This window comes from Lepisma saccharinum, chromosome 16 (assembly GCF_977018435.1).
Source record: "Lepisma saccharinum chromosome 16, izLepSacc3.1, whole genome shotgun sequence".
NCBI lineage: Eukaryota > Metazoa > Arthropoda > Insecta > Zygentoma > Lepismatidae > Lepisma > Lepisma saccharinum.
The window spans coordinates 31,249,159-31,272,792 of record NC_139244.1 but is presented as its reverse complement, the minus strand read 5'-3'; the positions used below and the strand labels follow the sequence as shown (position 1 = coordinate 31,272,792).

The window sequence follows — 23,634 nt, the reverse complement described above, 5'->3', positions numbered from 1 at the left end:
CCCAAGCCTTTTCATATTGAAATTCAAGTTGAAATGAATTTCCCACATTGTCTACACTTGTTACGTTTTACTTACTTCAAACGGGCCCAAAAACCCAGTAGGAGGTGGGGCCCAGGGCAATTACCACCTTGCCCTGACCTGAGGACCATTATCCCATCCTCTGCCTCGCAGGGTATACAGCGTATTAGTTAAATGTGTCCATTATTTTGTGTGTAATTTTGTGAAGTTCATTTTTCTGACATATTGAAATTATGTGGACATTTCTGTCGAACCATTTTTTTTTATTGCCAATGTGTTACGATTTTGTGATCTGCAGTGTTCGATGTGAAAATTTCTGTCTGCGAATTTCCTTGTTCAGTTTGGGGATAGAAGGAAGGATCCTTGCATGGATCAACTTGAAGACAATGCAGTATGTGGAGGAGGATGTTTATGCAAATTCGAGCACTGATGATCTATTAATAAAATGGTTATGGTTTCATTAAAAAGTCTTTAAGAAATATATGATCAATGGTCTATCGAAAAGAAGTGGCAGCGTTAAAATTATGAATAATGATATTAAGATCCAATCTTTGTTGGTGGAGGGGAGTCGTTCGGTCCTTCCAAGCGGAAAATTTCCAGTGAAGAGAATCTGATCACAGTTTTATCTCCCAAGACCGAAGACCGCGACCATTTTTTCGTACCAGATAGCAATTGACTTTGTGTAATGTTAGGTTACCACCAGAAATCGAGAGGTCCAGTTCAACCCCCATAACTGCAGTGATAAGTTTGCTTGAGTAGTCACTATTAGTATTAGAAGGTTAATGTGAGCGACTCTTCCGTTGAATCTTGGCCTGGCGCAGCCAGGGATGGCTTAGGGGCTGAAGGTGCTACCACCTCAAAGTCCATGAAATGAGTGCTTACTATCCCTTAACAATTCGCCCCAAAACAGTACTTTTTTAAATATCTGTGTATTATATGTAACCTCATTAAAAAATGTTTCAAGCATACATACTTGCGAAGAAAATATTTGGCACTGTGTAACTTTCCCCTCCTCCAAAAAAGATTCCTGGCAGTGCCGCTGCGTTTAAATATGAGAAAAGATTTCCAGATTCTTCTTCCAGTTATTTATCAGAGATTCAGACCATCCTGATTTAGTTTCAAGGAGGTAATACACTGATATATAATACACTGATATATAAGACGATAACAAAAAAGAGTATTTGGGGCAAAACTTAATTTCTTGTACAACTTGGGGGGTAAGGGGGACTAGCTAACAAATGTACGTCCGTCCCACTCCCGCATCATAATTTTTTTGCCACTAAAGGGGAGCCCAATATTTTACTTGCAGGAGGGGTTGGGGGGGCAGAGAAAGGTGCTATGCCACTGGAACAGAGTATACCTCTATTTGGTTGTAATAATCTGGTAACCCCTATTATAATCATTTCACTTTTCAAAACAAACAATTAACTTATAAAACATGTAGTAAGTTGCATTTCAAGCTAAGATGTACTGACCTTTGTACCAGCTTGTCTTGGTCTGGTAACCTTTCTGCATCTATTAAGGATTCTATTTCTGGAGGTAAACCTGGGCGAAGTTCAACTGTCTTTGTCAGGCCTTTAGCTTGGTCAATACCTTCCAGCAAGGCACTATTGTGGGTATACATGTAGCAAGGTTCATCATGCCACAAAGGATGAGTTTCGTCTCTTGGCTGCACCTTTGGTAAATACCCTAAGATCTCAACCCTGCAATGAATAAAAGGCTTTAAGTTATTCTCATCTCATGAAATTAACACTAAAAAAATGTACATTTACAAATAGAGATATTTATTTTCAAAATAACATTCACAATGCGTACAAGAGCATAACCAATAGTGTACTGATATAATATTAAACAGTAAACAACTCCTGAAGACACCGAATAATTTATTTGCCTCCTTCAAAATAAGACAGCAATTTTCTGTTGTACAAAAAGAAACTGCACATTCATTAAGAATTTATTTTACAAAAAAAAAATAAGGGGTGTGTGTGTGTGAATTATGCCTCCATATTAATAAAATTAATTTTAAAAAAAATGTCAATTTTGCCATTTTTATAGAAATATAGGGTGTACACAACAAATTTACTGGTGGCAACAATAGATAGATAAACTCAAAGTTTTATGTCCTGTAGCAGTACACATCTATATGTGCTCCTTTTGTTGCATGGAGAATGTTAAGACTAAAATCAATTTCTTCTCACGTTCAGGTCAGCATGTCGACATCCACTGTAGATATCGCGTTGTTTATTCTGGCTTAATTTTCATCATTTTTGTAAGGTTCGTCATCATCGTCGTGTTTTGGATGAATGCTTTCCGGGAAGATGGGTTTCACTTGGTGGTCCGATCCCTTGGAACCAAAGGTGACCCGACAAAACCCCATTGGATTCTTTTTCTCCAGGAATATGTGGCAGACATTGTTTTTAGGCAAAAGTGCAACAAAAAGAGCACATATAGAAGCGTACTGATACAGGGCACAACACTTTTTGAGATTATCTGTTTATTGCCACCAGTTTATTTGTATCTTCATCAGATTCTGATTTTTTAATAATTGAAATGTGTCTAGATACTTTGTGTACACCCTGTATTGGATGTCTAAAAGTATCAGCAATTATACCACTAAATCAATATGCTATTGTCATCCAATATCAACATACTACCAATTACGCAGCATGAGCTTTAATACTGAAAAGATTTGATTTTTGATTTGATTTAGTTTATTTTACTTCGCGTTTTGTGCCTCTTGGCTAATTTGCGAAGATGGGGATGAGTGATGAAATGATGAAATTGATGAATGGACATTCACAAACAACCAAGCCCGACCGGGATACGAACGCGGGACAATACTGAAAAGAAACTGTATCCTCCTTGGTCAAATGAACAAGGGCACAAATCCAGTATGGATAATTTCTTTCTTCAAAATAGCAGCAAACAAGCAACTACATTTTGGGGGAATTTCTTGCAGGTGAACAAGAGACTTCTCTAAATAAAAGCAAATCAGTCCCACTTATCTGAAATCTTAATTCCACTGTACTGTAGGGTAAATTGTTCAAAATAGGTTTACAAATAACCCCCTTGCCTTTTCAGGTTTTTGTGCACATAACGAAACCTTTCTGAAACATAATTTTATTAACTTTTACAATGGCATTTAGAAAATTAAAATCCAATCAATCATTCCAGAGTTACCAAAAGATGGAGGAATCAACCTACCATTTCACGACAACCATTTTGATGACAGCACCAGAGGCAAACTGGGGGTCTGCAAGAGCATCCTGATCAATTTTTAAATCTTACGTCATAAATAAACTGGATGTAAAATTAGTCCTAGTAGCCAGAAGTGAAATATTTTGCACTTATTCCATAGACTATAGACAGATTTATTTTATAAGATGTGCACTGGTCTTCTTGTATTTGTAACACCATAATATTTTTAAAAAATACAAAGTGAATTGTGCAAGTGGTTAAATATTAGTTTCATTGTTGTAGTGAGAAAGCAATATAGTAAATGTTTTAATTTTGTAGCATGATATGGGAAAAGTTTTACTAACTCACTTGCCAAGTGTGCTCATTACTGACATGTTTTGCTAATCTCTTTAAAAATTACTTCTTTTTTTAAAAAAAAACAACATAGTCAACCATATGTGGAAACTATGATATTAATGATTCTGCTACTCTTCCAAACATGATTTCCTTCAATCATTTTCAATGGGAATAATTCACAGAAATTATTGAAAGCTGCAAATTTCTTTGGTTTGTAACCAGAATTTTCAACCAAATGGTTATGAAGGCATCTAGACTGGAAGATGGGACTACAGCTGAGCACCTGTCTTACTAAACCTTGGAATATAGCAAGGATGAAGGCATTTGGAAACAGCAATGTCTATTTTCAGAGATGCAATAAACTGCCATGTTAATTAGGGATTGGAGCAAATATCGGTAAAGACTAGTGCCCTATTCTGTAGAGTTGCAAAATGATTTTCCAATTTCTTAACAACTCACCACATAAATAATGTCAATAACTTACCGCTCTAAAACTGGCTTCTGCTCCTGTAAAATTTCCTCAGGTTTGTACACAGGAATTCCTATTTCATTAAGTTTAGCTTCAGATCCTGAATCAATTGGAAATCTATGACCTTGAGTTTTCCAGTGTTTCTTAAACATTCGGCCAATGTGTTGTCTGAAGAGAACATGGGTTACTCTCATTTTGTTGTAAGTTAAATATTACACCTAAAAAAACAGAAAACAATTTACTTTAAGAAATAATAATAATAATGGAAATGGAAAACACAGTTCTTTGAATTAATTCTACTTCGTGACATTACTCCTCTCTCCTTAAAACCAATGTATTGGTTTCTTTGAACTTTAAATGTATTTAGAAAATTCAAGTATAATTCCTGGTTTTCAAACTTTCCAAAAATTCAAGCAGATGTTTTCTCTATTTCAACCTTACGTATTATCGCCTCTCACCACCCACACACATACACACAAATATATTATCATATAAAGGGTCTGTGATTCAAACATATGCAAAAATTCTAATTGAATTCAATTAAACAGTATATATAAAAATCAAATAAGGTAAAAGGAAACACTCACCGGACAGTAGGAAAATTCAAAATTTTCCTACTGTCCGGTGAGTGTTTCCTTTTACCTTATTTGATTTTTACTTAGCCCTTTTGGCCCTCCTTGCTTTTATCCATTATATATATATATATATATATATATATATATATATATATATATATATATATATATATATATATATATATATATATATTTAAAATAGAGTTAACAGTTGTAATTTCACATACTCAGACTTGAAATACATCTGCAAACACAAGTCACAAATGTTATGAGAAGTGATATTATACGAAAAATTGCTACTTGTACAAGAATATCAAATTCAAATTTACCTAATAAACTTCAAGATATCTTATCTTGCAATAATCTTCTGTCTGTCAGAAAAAAATGTTCTACAAAGGACACTAACAATGTTAACAGATTGAGAGAGTTTTGTATTACCTTCCAGACAGCATTATTTTCCTTCCTCGATAAAAATAAAAGCTAAACTGTGAAAAACTTGCCTCGGGAAAATTATAGATATGTATAAATTCAATGGGATTTGAATTAATAAAAGTTGCAATTTTCAACGTCCACAGAGTCATGCATAATTCCTGGAATACAAGGAATTCCAGATGAGTAGCCACCCTGTTCCATGACAATTTTAAGTACTCTAAATACATTTGTCATGCTTATGTAAAACTAGCAGAACATTACACACCATCAGAAGCATGTTTTACCAGGAGCATTCAGTAATATTGACTCCCTTCCTGCCCACATAGCAGCATAAGTTTAACATTCCTTATAATGATTGTGTGCAAAAATGCTTTACGTTCTAACATGTATGTTGGCTTTGAAAGGTTGTGAAACACAGCATCTGTAGGAAGGTGGTGAAAATGGAAACACTGCAAAATTCGTGCTGTCATCAAGTACTTGAAAATGAAAAACTTAAAGAAATTCATAGTGACTTGGTAGAAACTTTACAACAATCTGCTACACCATATCCTACCATTGCTAGATGATACCAGGCAGAGAATCATGCAAAGATGCTCATGCAGGTGACCCACCTGTGACAGTGACCACAAGATTCATGACATGGTGATGGCAGAGAGATGAGTTACCGTTAGGTGTTTAGCAAAGTGAGCAGGGTTATGAACAGGTATGACAAAAGTGTCAGTAAGAAAGGTCTCTCGAAACCTGATCCATGATCAGAAGTGGAGCAGAGTGACATCAAGGAAATCTTTCGACACGTATAGCATGGATCCATGGGACTTTTTATCCAGATATGTGATGGTGGACGAAACAAGAGTCCACCACTTCGATCCAGAATGCAAAGAAAGCTCGATGCAGTGGAAGCACACCTCTTGCCAAACCGCCAAGAAATTTCATGTTCATCCATCATCCAAAAAGCTTATGGCAAAGGTATTCTGGTATGCTAGGGTATACTGCTGTTAGATTATGTCGAACATGTACAGGTAATGGACAAAATAATATGAACACCTTGGTTTGCAAAGGCCTATATACGCCGTCGTGGAAAAGGAACAACACTCAGCAGAGATTTCAACCATCTAGTGGCGATGAAAGCAAATATATGAGTCTATCAGAAGCTGGTGTGAGAGCTGCATGCGAGCAGTCAGCTATCCGTCAAATGCAGGTATGTCCGACCTTTCAGACTTCAAAAGAGGCATGATCATAGGAGCCCGCCTGGCTGGAGCATCTGTGACAAAAACAGCTACACTTGTTGGTGTAGCACGGAGCACAGTGTCAACTGTTCTGACAGCCTACAGACAACATGGAAAGACAACGTCTGGAAAGGAGAATAGTAGGCGAAAAACAAAGTTATCCAACAGGGATCGACGTGTGTTGAAGCGAATAGTGACTTGAAAGCACAAGACAACACTGTCCCAGATAACCGCAGAGATGAACAATCACCTCCAGGACCCTGTATCAACGAAAACCATTCAAAGGGAGCTGCATTCTGTGAACATTCATGGCAGAGTTGCCATCCCCAAACCTTTGGTGACTCCACGTAATGCAGTGACACGAAGAAGGTGGTGCCAAGAGCAAATATGTGAAATGGTCAGACGAATCATCTTTCACATTATTTCAGACCACAGGACGTGTTTATGTGTGGAGAACTCCTACTGAAGCATTTGATATTGACTGCTTAGTGCCTACCGTGAAACATGGTGGGGGGGGGTCTGTGATGGTTTGGGGGGCTATATCTTGGAATGGTGTTGGCCCACTTTTCGTCCTGCGTGGGAGAATCAACGCAGAGAAGTACTACACCATCCTGGGTGACCACCTCCATCCCATGGTTCAGACTTTGTTTCCCGATGCATGCCCCTATTCACACTGCTAGGTGCGTTGATGCATGGTTTGATGAGCACAGTGATGAGGTAGAACAGTGGTTTCCAACTTCAAAAGGTCCGAGGGCCAAAATTATATCCAGCAGTTGATTGGCGGGCCGCATTTTTTTTTTTGGGGGGGGGGGTTAAAAATTACAAAAATTGTAAGTACTGAACTGAAAATGTAGTACTTTCGAATGACCTAAATTTCTAAAATGAGGCAATAAAAACAATGGAATCACAAAATCAAAATGGTATAATTACAATTTATTTCACAAAAGCCCGATACCTATGGATGAATTGAAAGAAATGAAAAACACACCTTACAAATAAGAGTCCTTCATAGTAAGTGTTCAATGTGAGAATTGAGGCCGATCTGCTTCTTTTATTAAAGTTGGAATGTCCACTTCAATTTCTGTATTTGAAAGTCTCAGAAGGTGAAGCAGTGAAGAATCTGCCAGTCGGCTTCTGTAGCGGTTCTTGATGAACTTCATTGAAGAAAAAACACTTTCACACGTGTAAGTGCTGCCAAACATCGATGTCATTCTTTGCCCAAAACTACGAAGGTTTGGAAAGCGTTCCTTTGAAAGGTATTTGAAAAACTCTGGCCCCTTTTCTTGCCTAGTTTGAAGGAACACATCGCCTTGCAAATCACACAATTCAAGTTGGAGAGAGAACACATCGCCTTGCAAATCACACAATTCAAGTTGGAGAGAAGCTTCTTGTTCTTCGATGTTAACGCCAAGAGGATTGCTAAATAGCTGGATGCTGCTTTTAAGTTCTTCAAAATCTTTAAATCTGGTGTCAAACTCATCCATTATTTCTTTAATATTTGCACTGAATTCAGAAAAGTCCAGTGTTTCTTCATCTTCTGCTAGCCGCCGACAGCTTGGAAAATGGACCAGGTTATTCCTCTCCAAAGTAACGTTGAAAATCTTCAGTTTATTACGAAACCCATTTATGTTTCCCATTAAATCTGACACCAGCTGGTTTCTTCCCTGCAGTTTCAAGTTCAGTTCGTTCAGATGGCCTGTGATATCTGTTAGAAACGCCAGTTGTTTAAGGAAGTCCATACTCTGAAACTGTTCCAGTTGTCTTGCGTCCGATGAGGCAAACTGTTCAAGGAACGCAAGGATTTCATTTCTTATTGCAACAAATCTCTGAAGGCACTTTCCTGCACTCAACCACCTCACATGGTTAAAAAGAAGTAAGTCGTCATATTCTGCCTCCTTATCCTCCAAAAACTCTCGTAACTTTCTATGTAGAAGGGCTCTGTTCCCCCCTCGAATCTTGTTTATTATTTGTATAACTGTTTTAAATACTTCATTTAGTTTCACTGATTTCCCACACAGAGCCATTTGGTGAAGGATGCAATGAAACGCTGGACAATTTACTCCACTTTCCTTAAGCATTCCTACAAATCCAGATTTATCTCCTGTCATCGATTTTGCTCCATCTGTTACAATGCATGAACACTTATCAAAACCTCCGATCTTATCTACCGACATTTTTACCGCATCATATATGTCCTTCCCTTTAGTGGTTCCGTGAAGAGAGCAGAGGTCAAATAATTCTTCGTTTGTTGAAAAATCGTCTTGCGTTATACGTACAAATATCAAGAGCTGACTCACATCTGTCTGATCTGTACTTTCATCCAGACACAACGAAAAATAGGAACTACTTTTAACCATGTTATACATTTTTTCTGTTACTTGTTCTCCCATATCCATAACCCGTCTTTGTACAGTCTGGTTAGAAAGTGAAACTGATTCAAATTTGCTAGCAACGCTAGAGTCCCCGAAAGCCTTTGCCATTTCAATTGCGCACCTTTTCACTATGTTTCCATCAGAAAAAGGTTTCTTTGCCTTAGCAAGTTCAAGTGAAACTGCATAAGAAGCATGCAGAGCTGACGTCTGCCCCTTTGTAAAACTGCTAAACATAGCCTACCTGTCTGCTGTTTGACTTTCTTCTTCAGGTCCACAATTAACAAATCCCTAGACTCTTCTTCATATTTTCCGTATCTTTCTTCATGCTTAGTTGTATAATGTCTCTTCACGTTATATTCCTTGAGCACTGATATAATTTGCAAACACACCAAACACTGCAGCTTTCCATTGTTGTTCGTAACGAGGTAGTCCTTTTCCCAACGTTCTTGGTAGGTTCTATTTTCATTTTCAATCTTACGTTTTTTGGAGATATTGCTCATTTCGATATTTGCACAAACTTTAACAATTAGTTACAGTACAATCCGAATTGGAACACTCGAACTCACTTCGTACTTCGTGCGTAGTAAAACAGATCTCTTTAGCGCCGCTCTACAGTTTGTTTCTAAACACACAGAGTGAAGCCTTCGCGGAAGCGGACGAGTTCATTCCGCATAGCGAAGGGGTGAACTGCATGATGTGAAGAGAAAGTTACGTCACTTTAGATTCTTCTGATGATCATTATTGACTGCAAAATAAATTCTATCTGTGATATTGTCTTTCTTCACAGAGCTTCCGTTCCTTCAGTAAAAATACAACGTATTTTAATAAAAATACATAAAATTAATGTATTTTGCAAACTGACTTCGCGGGCCGCAAAAAAGGGCACCGCGGGCCGCATGCGGCCCGCGGGCCGCCAGTTGGAAACCCCTGAGGTAGAACATCTCATCTGGTGTCCACAGTCCCCCGATCTTAACATCATTGAGCCTTTGTGGGGTATTTTGGAGGCCAAAGTGCGTAATCGGTTTCCACCTCCAATGACACTTTCGGAACTTGAGACTGTTTTGTGCGAGGAGTGGCTACGTATTCCAGTTCACACTGTACAGGACCTTTATTTGTCTATCCCACGTAGGATACAAGCTGTCATTCAGGCAAGGGGGGGGGGGGCCCAAACCGATACTAATACAAGTTTTCTGCAATTGCATTGGTGTTCATATTATTTTGTCCATTACCTGTAGTTGTCACCATTACGGGCCATACTTGCTGACGTGTCAAATTGCAAGCAGCAATCGAGAACATTAGGAGAGGAATGTTGACCCGTGGGGTGTTGCTTCATCAGGACAACGATCCCATTCACAGGCTGGCTCAAGCTGCTGAATTCAAATTGGTGGCTCACTCCCTTTACTCACCTGACCTTGCTAAAAGCAAATTCCACTGTTTCCAAAATTGAAGCAGCATATCCATGGACAAATTTCTCCAGATGACAATGCTATCATGGATGCTGTCGATGCATGGTTTCATAAGCAGGTGGAAAACTTCTTTCAACAGGGCACAGAAGCTTTGGAGCGACGATGGAAAAAAAAGTGCACTGAAAGGGCAGGGGACTATGTTGAAAAATAAACATATGTTTTGTTTCTGTGGCATTTAGTTTTCTTGGTGAGTATTGGAGCATACTCATATGTTGGAATTAATGAATATCCATCCTACATACATGATTTTACAAAGTAGAAACACTACTTAAAGCATGAAATGCAATGGTTCCATGTTGTTTAATAATTTTCCACAAGTTTTATAGACCCTTACGAAGTGCTTTAGAATACTGGAAATTATTGTGGGAGTAATTTCAAAGCTTGAAGAAACTAAGTAGCACAGTTAAAAGTAGACCTCGGATTTTTAAGATCCTTAAAAGTGTGCTTTTAGGTTCCTAAAATAGGCTCTAAAAATTCTAAAATACGTAGGTTCTAAAAATTCTAAAATAGGCCCTAAAAAAATTTAATTAGGTTCGAAGTAAGTTCCAAAAAAATTAAAATGGTTCAAATTCCTGAAAAATACTGATTACATAAAATAGTTATATCAAAATTTCAAAAGATTCATAACAAATTTTGATAGTTACACATATCAACCAAATATTAATTTTCTAACCAAATTTTCACTTGTATACATCATATTCAAAATTATCAACAAATTATTGTATTGTGCTGTTAGCAAAAGATACTTGATGAAATGAAGAATTAATTACATATGTATAATTTGCTGCACAATATGAGAGTGGCGAGTCACTGGGAATTCCTTAAATTCCAGAAATTATGCATGAATTATTTATTGGCTCCGGGAATCACGCGTAAAATTCTGCATGATTGTTTCTCCGTAGATGTGAAAAATTGCAACATTTATTAATCCAAATCCCACTGAATTAACACAAATTTATTAATGCCCTGAGGCAAGTTTTTCAGTTTAGATTTTATTTTTATCCAGAAAGAAAAAGAATGAAATTTACGTGCAAATAAGACATTCTCTCAATCTCTTTACTTTGTTAGTGCCCTTTGCAGAAGAATCTATCTGAAAGACAGAAGTTTATTGCAAGATAAGATATCTTGAAGTTGATTTCGTAAATTTGAGTTTAAAATTCTTGTACAATTGAAAAAAAATTGAAGATTTTTCGAAAACCCCTAATATTTGTGATTGTGTTTGTAGATGTATTTCAATTCCGAGTGTGTGAAATGGCAGATGTAAACTTAGCACCTTATATTAAATATTTTAAATACATACACTGTTTAATTGAATTTACTTAGAATTTTTGTATACATTAGAATCACTTGGACCCTTATACGTTTTTAATATATTTGCATGTGTATATGTGTGGTTGGTGAGGAGGGTAATACGTAAGGTTGAAATAGAGAAAACATCTGCTTATACCCTTCAATTTTTGGAAAGTTCGTATTGAAAACTGGGAATTTTCTTGAATTTTATCATGGTCCTTAAGTGCCCACCCTGAATACATAGCAATATCTTTCATGTTATCCACAGTCAAACTCCATCTCTTATCTGTGAGAATCATCTTACATGCTGAAAATGATGTTTCAACAAAATCATACTCAGTGGTGTAAATTTGAATGCTAAAACATTACTTGGTATGAATTTACAATACCGGAAGTATCTCCAATTACTTTCAAATTCGGCATACTCACTAATTTTGGCCTTGTAATCACGAATCTGCAGTTAAAAATTGGCGGTCACGTCTAGAAATAGCAAAATAACCTTGTCATTTACCGCTATGATTCTCCACACACTAACATGGAAACGATATGAAGACTTCTTCCTTTCCGCACAATGGTCTTGCTAGCAATGTTGCTCAAGTGTTGTGCAATAAGTGAGAGCGTTGATTTGCATGTGAGAAAATGGCATCTTGCGTAAAGGTGGAAAACATGTTTGCCCCATGAACCATTCACGGTAAGGTTAGGTTAGGTTAGGCAAGCATAGTTAAAATTAAGGGTCATCATAAACATAGTTTTGAAATGCTAATCAGAGCAAAAAATAGTTGTTTTCTTCATAAATAGTTTGATTTAGGCACATAAACCTAAAATAGGTTCTAACAAGCAAAATAGGATATTTTAGGCACTATAACAGTTGGGCTGAAAAGTTCGTAGGCTAACATAGTAAAAAATATTTTTTTGACAAAATTCGATTTCATTATTCAATATAGTTGCCTTCGAGGGCGATACAACGATTATAGCCATCATATAATTTTTCGATGCCATTTTTATAGTACGATTTCTCTTTAGCCTCAAAATAGGCCTCAGTTTCGGCTATTACCTCTTCATCAGTGCTAAATTTCTTTCCAGCGAGCATTCTTTTAAGGTCTGCAAACAGGAAAAAGTCACTGGGGGCCAGATCTGGAGAATATGGTGGATGCGGAAGCAATTCGTAGTCTAATTCATATAATTTTGCCATCGTTTTCATTGATTTGTGACACGGTGCATTGTCTTGATGAAACAGCACTTTTTTCTTCTTCAAATGGGGCCGTTTTTTCGTGATTTCATCCTTTAAACGCTATGTAATAATCGCTGTTGATGGTCTGGCCCTTTTTGAGGTAATCGATGAATATAATACCATGCGCATCCCAGAATACTGATGCCATAACCTTGCCAGCCGACTGTTGCGTCTTTCCACACTTTGAATTCGGTTCATCACGTGCAGTCCACTCGGCTGACTGTCGACTGGACTCTGGAGTGTAGTTATGGAGCCATGTTTCATCCATTGTAATATATCGACGGAAAAATTTGTGTTTATTACGGTTGAATATCGCTAAACATTGCTCCGAATCATCAAAACGTTGTTGCTTTTGATCGATTATGAGCACGCGCGGCACCCATTTTGCACACAGCTTTCGCATATTCAAATATTCATGCACAATATGTCCAACACGTTCCTTTGATATTTTTAAAGTCTCAGCTATCTCGATCAACTTCACTGTACGATCATTTAAAATTATTTTGTGGACTTTTTTGATGTTTTCGTCGGTAACAGCCTCTTTGGGGCGTCCACTGCGTGCATCGTCTTCGATGCTCATTTCGCCTCGTTTAAATTTAGCAAACCACTTCTCAACGGTTGATTTTCCTGGTGCAGAGTCCGAATAATGTTTATCAAGCCAAGCCTTGGCTTCAACAGTATTTTTTTTCGCCAAAAAGCAATGCTTTATTAACACACGAAATTCTTTTTTCTCCATTTTTTCACAATAACAAAAGCTGCTTCACTCACAATGCTATATCTCACGAACTAATTATCCGGCAGCTGTGAAATGTATACACGTATCTTTTGAAGGTTAGTACTAAGTAAAAATCACATGGATTTAATTCTAGTAACGCCATCTATGAGTCAGCCTATGAACTTTTCAGCCCAACTGTTAAAACTTCATCAGTTGATTCGTTTTTTAATGAAACGCCGAAATAACTTGTTATTCGATTTCAACTTATATCTGTTAACACATACTACACAGTCTGAGTGATTACTTAGTGTGTGTTTTTTTGGAGAACGATATTTCCCTTCAATATACTCTCTCATATGATTCTTTCTGGTAAGAATTTACAATACCGGACCCATCCGTAATTTCTATTCTACTTCTTATACTCACAAAATAAGTAGTCCCGATGAAGTATCTGAAGTTAACATGGTGGGGGGTGATGTGTTAAAATTGTTAATTTATGTGCGTAAGTTGTAAAATAAGCTTTTTTAAATTACCACGATCGTTCTCCATATACAAGAATGGAAACCATGTTTGATCAACGTAGCGTTCACTTGTTCCTTTGAAGGTAGGAAATAAAGTTATTTCGTAAGTTTTTTTTAGTAACTTTTAGTTTGGTACATATTAATAATACAGGGCATTCATTCATATTTCACATAGTCAATAATTTAGGACACTTGATCACGATTGTGTAGTTAAAATTTGTCGCTCAAGTGCTACGAAACTGACATTTTTTTATGGTGCCCCACAAACCATTCGTGCATAGCCCCATAAACCATTCACAGTAAGGTTAGGTTAGGCAAACATAGTTACAATTTCATTCTAAAACGTAAAATATTGAAATAACCATTGTTTTTGTGGAGAAATCCAGGGTTTCTATTCCGATCGATGACCACTAAATTTCGCTTATTTTGCAATTTCTACATGTGACCCCCAAATTTTAACTTCAAATTCGTGATTAGGAGAACTCAATTAGTGAGTATGCAAAATATTACACAAATTGGGGAGGGGTCCGGTATTGTAAATTCGCTCCTTCTTTCTTTGCAAGGAGCCATTTGTTTAATGTTGTCTTGGATACGGAGTGCTGCTTTCATCTACATCACATGCATGGGGTGCCAGCGGAAAGTTCATAGATTGTTAGGTTACGAGGTTCTGGTTTAGGGCTCTTAGCATGAATAGAATATCCCTAAATAACTTAATTGCTAGATTAGGTGGGTCAGGATTAGGGCTCTTAGTGTTAAAATAATGTTCATAAATGGTTTAAACATCTAATCACATACTATCTGGTGTCCAGCACAAACCCAAAACTTCAGTAAGTCGATAGGAAACCACGAATACCTGATCACGCAAGCTACATTTCAAATCATAATTCCTCCTGTAAATAATAAACAGTGCTAATTAGTTTCTCCAAGCTTCGAATTTACTCCCATGACCGTTTTCATTATTCTAAAGGACTTCCTAATATGCCTATTAAACCTTGCTAAAAATCATTAAACATTAAATTCGGAACCGTTACTTGTTATTGCAGGAGCAGGTGTTTAATGCATTTAGGAATATTTTAACACTCACAGCGGTTATTTTATTAATGCTTAAAAGTTCTACACCTGACCCGTCTAACCTTCGCACCCCATGGATAAGTAGATGGTGGTGGCAACAGTCTGTATCTATGGACGACAGTAGACAAATGGCTGCTCGCAAACAAAGAATGGTAAAATTTCGGTATATCAGAGACACATTTCTTCAATTTTACAGAAGAAACTACTTACAGAAATGAGTTTCTACAAGGTTTCCAACGTTCATCAAGGTGTTTTCTTGGCAAAACTTTGATAGCGTCCCAACACCTCTCACTCGTTTATTTCATCATTTGTTCTTACCTATTCTGCATTGCAAAATATTCTTAAAGGTGCTATTTTGCTTTTTACACGAAAAAAGTTCAAGTTTTGACATAAAGAGTAATTATTAAACCATTGACGTTAGCCTCAAAAACCATTGACGTTAGCCCCAAAAATTCACGATAGTCCCACGAACCATCACGGGGACGATGTATGCCTACGAGGTTACGTTAGGCCTGTTAGGTTAGGTTCCATTAGCACTCATTCCGTCCAATTTAGCATATACGGAAAACATCGGTTTTTCTCAATGAAAGAAAATACCAACAAGAACTTCTAAATGCTACAGAAACTCATTTTGGTAAGTAGTTTCGGTACTACTTTCGTATAGTTGTGACACCTATAAATCATTCATTTCACACTTTATAACATTGCTAACGTACTATTCTCCATTGTGGAACATTTCTTTAGGTTAAATAATGAATTTATAATGAAAATAATGTCTATTTATATTCTGTAACACACATTATGGCGATAGCGTACTGGATCATCATGCATTGTGCGAGTGTTTTGTCAATTTATGCAGTGTTGCAACCTTGTTCACCGAAAAATACCCACTTTCGTGCCCAGAATTGAAATTATGCTAATACCTCGCAAACCATTCACGTTAGCCCCAAAAAACATTTTCTGTAAGGTTAGGTTAGGCAACCATAATTTAAGATTTTTTAAAAAAATTAAAATACTCGACACGTCATGTTATAGTGAAAACACAGCGAGGTTTGAAACACTGACTACGGAGTTTACGTCATCTAACACACGGAACATTGTGCTCTCATGCAGAAAGCAAATGGCGGCAGCAGCAACAGCATGTCGAACAGAGATTTTCGCAGAAAACAACATGCATTCGCATTAAAATGGATCAAAACTATATTCATGAACTTCCACAACGCTACAGAAAATGATTTGCATAAGTACTTTCTCCTGTAAAAAGTAAGAAATCAGTCACACCTATATGAAAGTGTTACCGTAGTTTCTTGTGTAAAAATGAAGAAATCAGTTGGGACACTATCAAAGTTTTACAGATTTCTTTCATCGTGGAATACATTTGACCGGGAAATCATGTATTTTCCAAGAGAAATATCTCACTGACATACAATTGCGATTGCTTTAATTTGCTTCGCCTACGTGAACTGCATGCTGCATACGTTTGATGACATAATCCCCTGACAGTGTTTCCAACCCCCCATTTTTAACTATGCTTGCCAAACCTAACCTAATATCACAAATGGTTCGTGGGGCTATTCGTGGATGGTTTGTGGGGCTATCCATCAGCTACAGTGCATAACTGTTCGTAGGGCTATCCGTCAGCTACCCGTGCATAATGTACAATTTGCACACGTGACGAACACCATAGTAGGCATTTTTCGGTGAAGAAGGTTGGAAACAATGCATTCCCACAACGTGAGTCAAAATGTGCCTGCCATATTGTGTGTCGCGGAAGCTAAGAAAGGAATAAAAAAAAAAATTGTAAATATGTGATATATCCCGAACGGATTTCTTCAAATTTACAGGAGAAACTACTTACTGAAATTGGCATTGGGCTCAATCCATATGAAGTCATACAACATGGTTGCTTGACCATTTTTAAAAAAGTTTATTTTTTGTGTGGTGTGAGCCTCATATGTTGACAGTTCAGAACCACTAATATTTACTAATTTTTACCAGGTTTATAAGCTTAAATCTGCTGTTTTGTAGTCAGAAAAACACATGATTTGTTCATAGAAAGCAACAAGAAATTTGTTCAAAGTACTTGTCCTCGCGAGCTACACATTTTGCTCACCTCTCAGGCAATTTGTGGATACCACGACAAAAAAAGTCCTTCTCTTTCGAGGCAAACCACTCATCAAGCCATTTTCGGACGTCTTCATACGAATCGAAGTGCTGCTCACCGAGGGCGTGGCCCATCGACGAAAACAGATGGTAGTCGGAAGGGGCCAGGTCTGGTGAATAGGCGGGATGGGGTAGCACCTCCCAGTTGCGTGTCTCCAAGTAGTTTTGGACCAGTCTTGACGTGTGCGATGGGGCGTTGTCGTGGAGGAAAATCAGCTTGTCATGTCTTTGTTGATAATCCGGCCTTTTGTCACACAGAGCACGGTGCAATTTGATCAGTTGTTGGTGGTAGCGGTGGGTAGTGACAGTTTCACCAGGTTTCAACAGCTCAAAGTAGACGATACCCTGTTGATCCCACCAAACACACAGCATCGTCTTCCGGCCGAAGCGATTTGGTCTCGAGGAAGATGTTGATGGTTGACCAGGATCAACCCACGATTTCTTGCGTTTAGGATTCTCGAAATATATCCACTTTTCATCGCCAGTCACAATCCAATGCAGGAAAGACTTTCTTTTTTGTCTGGCAAGCAAGATTTCACATGTGTTTTGGCGTCTCTCCAGCTGCCAATCGGTCAATTCATGCGGCACCCATTTTCCGATCTTTTGAACCTTTCCCATGGCACGTAGACGCATGGAAATGGCTGCTTGAGTAACACCCAATTGCTCGGCAAGCATCTTTTGCGTTTGAGTATCGTCCTCGTCCAAAAGAGCCTGGAATTGATGGTCCTCAACCTTCCTGGGCCGATTTTCACGCTTCTTGTCGCTCAGGTCAAAATTGCCGTCTTTGAACCGACGAAACCAATCCCTGCACGTTGTTTCCGATACAGCACTGTCACCATAGGCCTCCACAAGCATTCGATGCGATTCGGTAGCCGATTTCTTCAAATGGAAGCAGAAAAGCAGAGCTTCCCGCATATGCTCTTTTTCTGGCACAAAACTAGACATGCTTACCACAGGAACACTGTCTGTTGTTGTCTGCACGTGCTGACGATGTGCACTGATTCGTGTTGGCAGATGTCCAACTCATACAAACACCAGGTATGGCGTGCCCATGGTAGCTTCATACGCTCACTAACACCATCTATGAGCAAACAGCAAATTTAAGCTTATACACCTGGTACTATCACCGATTTGAAGATTGCGGGCATTCTTTTATCATGGCGCGCGTCATTTTCTCCATTCGTAAGCAACATTTTTATCTCGGCTTTGGTAAGTCCTACGACAATGAGACAAAATCTGTGAAGTTAAGCACATTATAGGCTACAATTATATTCCTGTGTAATTTTCTAAATATTATTCCTTCATAATAAATTTTAAGGTCAAAATTGTGTATTTTAATCTCTCAAAATGACATTTTCGGACTTTTTTTGGAGGGGGGAAGGCAGTTGAATTTTTTTGTGCAAGTACCTGTGTAGCAATAGAGTACATCAAAATTATTTGAAGCTTGAGACTTTAATATTTCTTTTTCTACAGGGTCATAAACATGTACTTTTTGTTAAAAAATTCCAAGTTCAGGGTTAAATATCTCTGGTGGGCAGTTGTTTAAAAATCTGAAATTTGTACACAATACAGTACTCCATGATAAGTAACTTCAGTAAAAATTTTGAGTTTGAGATTTCATTGGTTTAAGAGATACAAAACTCATGCAAAATTCAATATTTTGCATTAAATATGGCATGCCTAATTTCATTTCTTATTAACATTTTATGTTAAAATTATGCAAATTGTAATTTGGAATGTCAATCAACAATATTACAATCCTGAAATGGATCTACAATAAAGTATATATACGAGGCCATGCTGAAAAGTAAAGCTTCCTATGTTTTTATTTTCTTTGTTACCTTGTAAAATAAAATAACAGTGGTTCTGAACTGTCAACATATGAGGCGCACACCACACAAAAAATAAACTTTTTTAAAAATGGTCAAGCAACCATGTTGTATGACTTCATATGGATTGACCCATTGTGGAAGATAAGAGTATAGTTTATGTCCTTTTCCTAAGGAATACGTGTCATATATCGTTGGAAAGGTTATTTTATAAGGAATTCAACAATGTAAATCCCAAGGCGAGGAAAAATTTCCTGGAGGAGAAAATCGAGAAAAACCGATTTTGTCCGGATATGCATGATTGAACGTACTGAGGACATTTTTCGATGATGAAGCACATATTTAGGGATGAAATGAGTGCTAATGGAACCTAACCTAACAGGCCTAACCTAACCTCGTAGGCATACCTCATTCCCGTGAATGGTTAGTGACAGAAAGTGTAAAAAGAAAAACTTACTTACTCTACAGATGCCGGAGCGCCGGCTGTCTGCTAGCACGGTTTTGTAAACGGGCAAGAAGGAGTGCGCAAGAAAGACATAAACGGGCAAGAAGGAATGGGCAAGAAGGACGTAAACTAGACTCTAGCCTTGTGGAAGTTCTTCAAGGTATTTTCTTTTGCGGAAACTGAAAACTTCACCATAAAATGCTGCAGAAAAAGAAATAATCACTTTTTATGTAAGGGACTTGCCTTTTCTGTAAAGCAACAACATTTTGCCATTGTTTCCATTATGTACCTGCAGATGGCGTGAGCGTCGAAAGTCACACGGTCTCGCCAGTGTTTCCAAACGTGCCTTTTTTTTATGAGAATTTTTTTCTTTCTTTCTTTAACTATGCTTACCCAACCTAACCTTGCCGGAAATGGTCCGTGGGGCTATCCATCAATGGTTTGTGGGGCTATCGTGAATGTTTTTTGGGGCTATCCGTCAATGGTTTGTGATGACATAATGAACACGAAAGTAGGTATTTTTCGGTTAAGAAGGTTGGAACACTGCATACCCATTCCAAAACGACAAAACCCAAGCACGATGATCCAAGACGAGTGCACACCATATTGTCTGTTACCCAAGCGGAACAAGGAAGAGAAATAATGACTCGTAATATGAAATGTTGACACTATTTTATGGAAAAAGGCATAACTTCACCTCAAAGAATCTTCCGCAATGCAGAATAGATAAGTATCAAGGGTCGGGTACCCTATTCTACACCCTCGAATTTTGAATTTTTTTCTTTTTCATTATGAACATTATTTGATCCTATTTGTGAATAAAAAAAAATTGGAGCGCGGAAAGAAGTATTTACGACTGTACAGCCGTTTAAAGTTGAAATTTTGTCGTTTGAAATGGTTCGCAATTATTTCCAATTTCTAGATCGTGATACTAACACTACACCAAATTTTAACTATCGATCTCAACCTAACTGAACTAACCTATCCACGCGCCAATGGTTCGTGGGGCTAGCGTCAATGGTTCGTGGGGCTAGCGCCAATGGTTCGTGGGGCTAGCGCCAATGGTTCGTGGGGCTAGCGCCAATGGTTCGTGGGGCTAGCGCCAATGGTTCGTGGGGCTAACGCCAATGGTTCGTGGGGCTAGCGCCAATGGTTCGTGAGGCTAGCGCCAATGGTTCGTGGGCCTAGCGCCAATGGTTCGTGGGGCTAGCGTCAATGGTTCGTGGGGCTAGCGCCAATGGTTCGTGAGGCTAGCACCAATGGTTCGTGGACCTAGCGCCAATGGTTCGTGGGGCTCGGGTACCCTTTTCTACACCCTCGATTTTTCGCACATTTCAAATATTCTCGTTACGAAAATTAGTTCTTCATAAGAAACGATGTTTCTAAATAGCGCGGAAAGTAATTTTTTTTAGATCTACGTGCTAGGAAACTTACGTTTTTCAATATTTAGATTCCTTATGTAACGTCGAAACGGTTTTGCAGGGATTTGATCATGGCGCATCTTGGATTCATGTCACAGGCGCACGTCTGAACATTTTCTTTTTCTTCTTATCTTTGACTTGTGCAATGGGATAATTTGCAATTTTTTCTTGTTATGAATGACTTGTGCAATGGGATAATTTGCGATTTCAATATATTATTTATGTAATTTCGACGAGACATACGGGACATTGTAATTGACTTACAGGGAACCTAGCCCCACGAACCATTGACGCTAGCCCCACGAACCATTGGCGCTAGGCCCACGAACGGGTCGGGTACCCTATTCTACACCCTCGAATTTTGAATTTTTTTCTTTTTCATTATGAACATTATTTGATCCTATTTGTGAATAAAAAAAAATTGGAGCGCGGAAAGAAGTATTTACGACTGTACAGCCGTTTACAGTTGAAATTTTGTCGTTTGAAATGGTTCGCAATTATTTCCAATTTCTAGATCGTGATACTAACACTACACCAAATTTTAACTATCGATCTCAACCTAACTGAACTAACCTATCCACGCGCCAATGGTTCGTGGGGCTAGCGTCAATGGTTCGTGGGGCTAGCGCCAATGGTTCGTGGGGCTAGCGTCAATGGTTCGTGGGGCTAGCGCCAATGGTTCGTGGGGCTAGCGCCAATGGTTCGTGGGGCTAGCGCCAATGGTTCGTGGGGCTAACGCCAATGGTTCGTGGGGCTAGAGCCAATGGTTCGTGAGGCTAGCGCCAATGGTTCGTGGGCCTAGCGCCAATGGTTCGTGGGGCTAGCGTCAATGGTTCGTGGGGCTAGCGCCAATGGTTCGTGAGGCTAGCACCAATGGTTCGTGGACCTAGCGCCAATGGTTCGTGGGCCTAGCGCCAATGGTTCGTGGGGCTAGCGTCAATGGTTCGTGGGGCTAGGTTCCCTGTAAGTCAATTACAATGTCCCGTATGTCTCGTCGAAATTACATAAATAATATATTGAAATCGCAAATTATCCCATTGCACAAGTCATTCATAACAAGAAAAAATTGCAAATTATCCCATTGCACAAGTCAAAGATAAGAAGAAAAAGAAAATGTTCAGACGTGCGCCTGTGACATGAATCCAAGATGCGCCATGATCAAATCCCTGCAAAACCGTTTCGACGTTACATAAGGAATCTAAATATTGAAAAACGTAAGTTTCCTAGCACGTAGATCTAAAAAAAATTACTTTCCGCGCTATTTAGAAACATCGTTTCTTATGAAGAACTAATTTTCGTAACGAGAATATTTGAAATGTGCGAAAAATCGAGGGTGTAGAAAAGGGTACCCGAGCCAGTATCAATGCTAAAATGAACGAAATAAACGAGTGAGAGGTGATCGGGCTATATCGTATAATTACCAAAAAATCACTGTAAATGTGAAAAATTGTGTTTGTTTTCGTGTAAAAAGCATAATGGCACCTTAACTATGTTCCACAATACACAATAGGTAAGTACGAACCATGGGAAAGGCAAAATATCCGATTTTAATGTGTCTCCGATATATCGAACTTTTACCCAAAGAATAATGCAGGAATGTACGAAAGGGAAAAACAGTTCTCCAGAAAACACGCAGTAAGTAATCACTATGACTCCGAAGTGACATAGAAATTGAACAATTTTGAAATCTGCGTGTGGTGGACCATGGCTTACCTTCCATGCTCTCCAGAATTCGGTGTCTCTTGCAATAGAAATAAACTGGAAACAGTATATTAGATATTTTTACAAAAACACACACACAAGATTCCTTACCTAACTTACAATATTACAACCGGCGTTACCAATATAATTTCTTTTAAATGAAAAATTTATTTCACATTTTGTACATTTTCAACAACACACCGACCACACAACAACAAAGCACATGCATTGTCGGGTGAAAACAACTGTCCCACCACAGACGATTCTGGAAAGTAAATACACGGATTATGTAATACTGGAGATATAAGTATTGTTTTGTCTTATCCTATATGTTTTTATTGCCAAACCTAAATCAAATGACTATGGTCATTTTTTAGTTACCTTATATTTTTATAAGTCTCTACAGCATAGGACTAATTGTAAAATCAGATCTACGAAAGATCAGCACGGATATCATTATTTGTCCATATTCGCAGTGATGCTCAGTCTTTGTTTTTCCTACTGCAATAAAAAGGGGGAAAATCAGGCGGATATTTGCATAAAAGCAAACTTTTATTTTTGTTCTTGAGAATTTTTAGTTTTCAGTACATATGACGATTTGGGGGCGTGGGGGAAATGCACCCCACTTTTTGCTATTATGCTCAGTGGCGTGGCGTGGATTTTTAAAAGTGTTACCGGTTATCAGTAGGACATTTAAGGGAGACTTGGGCGCCACCCCACCTCATGCCCCCCCCAATGTCTTCCAAGTAGTTCATATAATATTAATCTGGTACGTATGCAATTCAATACTAGATTTTGGTAAAGTTATTAATCAGGAAAAAAAATGTTGACATAAGGACTAAAGTGAAATCGCAAACATTGGTTGTTGACACAATAATACGTAATTTGATACTTATAGAAACATCGAAGGCTACTTATAGAGCAGATCAATCCGACTTTGAAAATAGTTATATGATGCTGGGATCCCGGGTTCGAAACCTAGCTTGGGCATGGGCGTTTGTGATGTCTATTCATCAATTTAATCATATCATCACTCATCCCCATCTTCGCAAATTAGCCAAAAGTGGCACAAGCGAAGCAAAATCAATCAAATCAAATCAAAAAACTTCTATGATGCTGTCATAAAGAGAAGTTTTTCATTTGAATTTGAATTTT

General features: G+C 38.1%; 1 protein-coding gene across 3 annotated transcripts in view; it reads right to left on the bottom strand.

Moving 5' to 3' along the window:
- The window catches only part of mRpL37 (mitochondrial ribosomal protein L37), a 40,281-nt gene extending 17,573 nt beyond the window's left edge, over nt 1–22,708 (bottom strand). For 2 of the 3 annotated variants that reach the window (XM_083137933.1, XM_083137935.1), the window contains exons 1-3: nt 22,591–22,708; nt 4,037–4,239; nt 1,494–1,721 (exon numbers count right to left, since the gene is read on the bottom strand). In XM_083137933.1, the coding sequence (XP_082994059.1) occupies nt 1,494–1,721; nt 4,037–4,215 (407 nt within the window). In that variant the 5' untranslated portion in view covers nt 4,216–4,239; nt 22,591–22,708. The remainder of the gene's footprint in view (nt 1–1,493; nt 1,722–4,036; nt 4,240–22,590) is intronic. The other variant, XM_083137934.1, reaches the window with a different exon arrangement.
- Nucleotides 22,709–23,634: the final 926 nt, after the last annotated feature.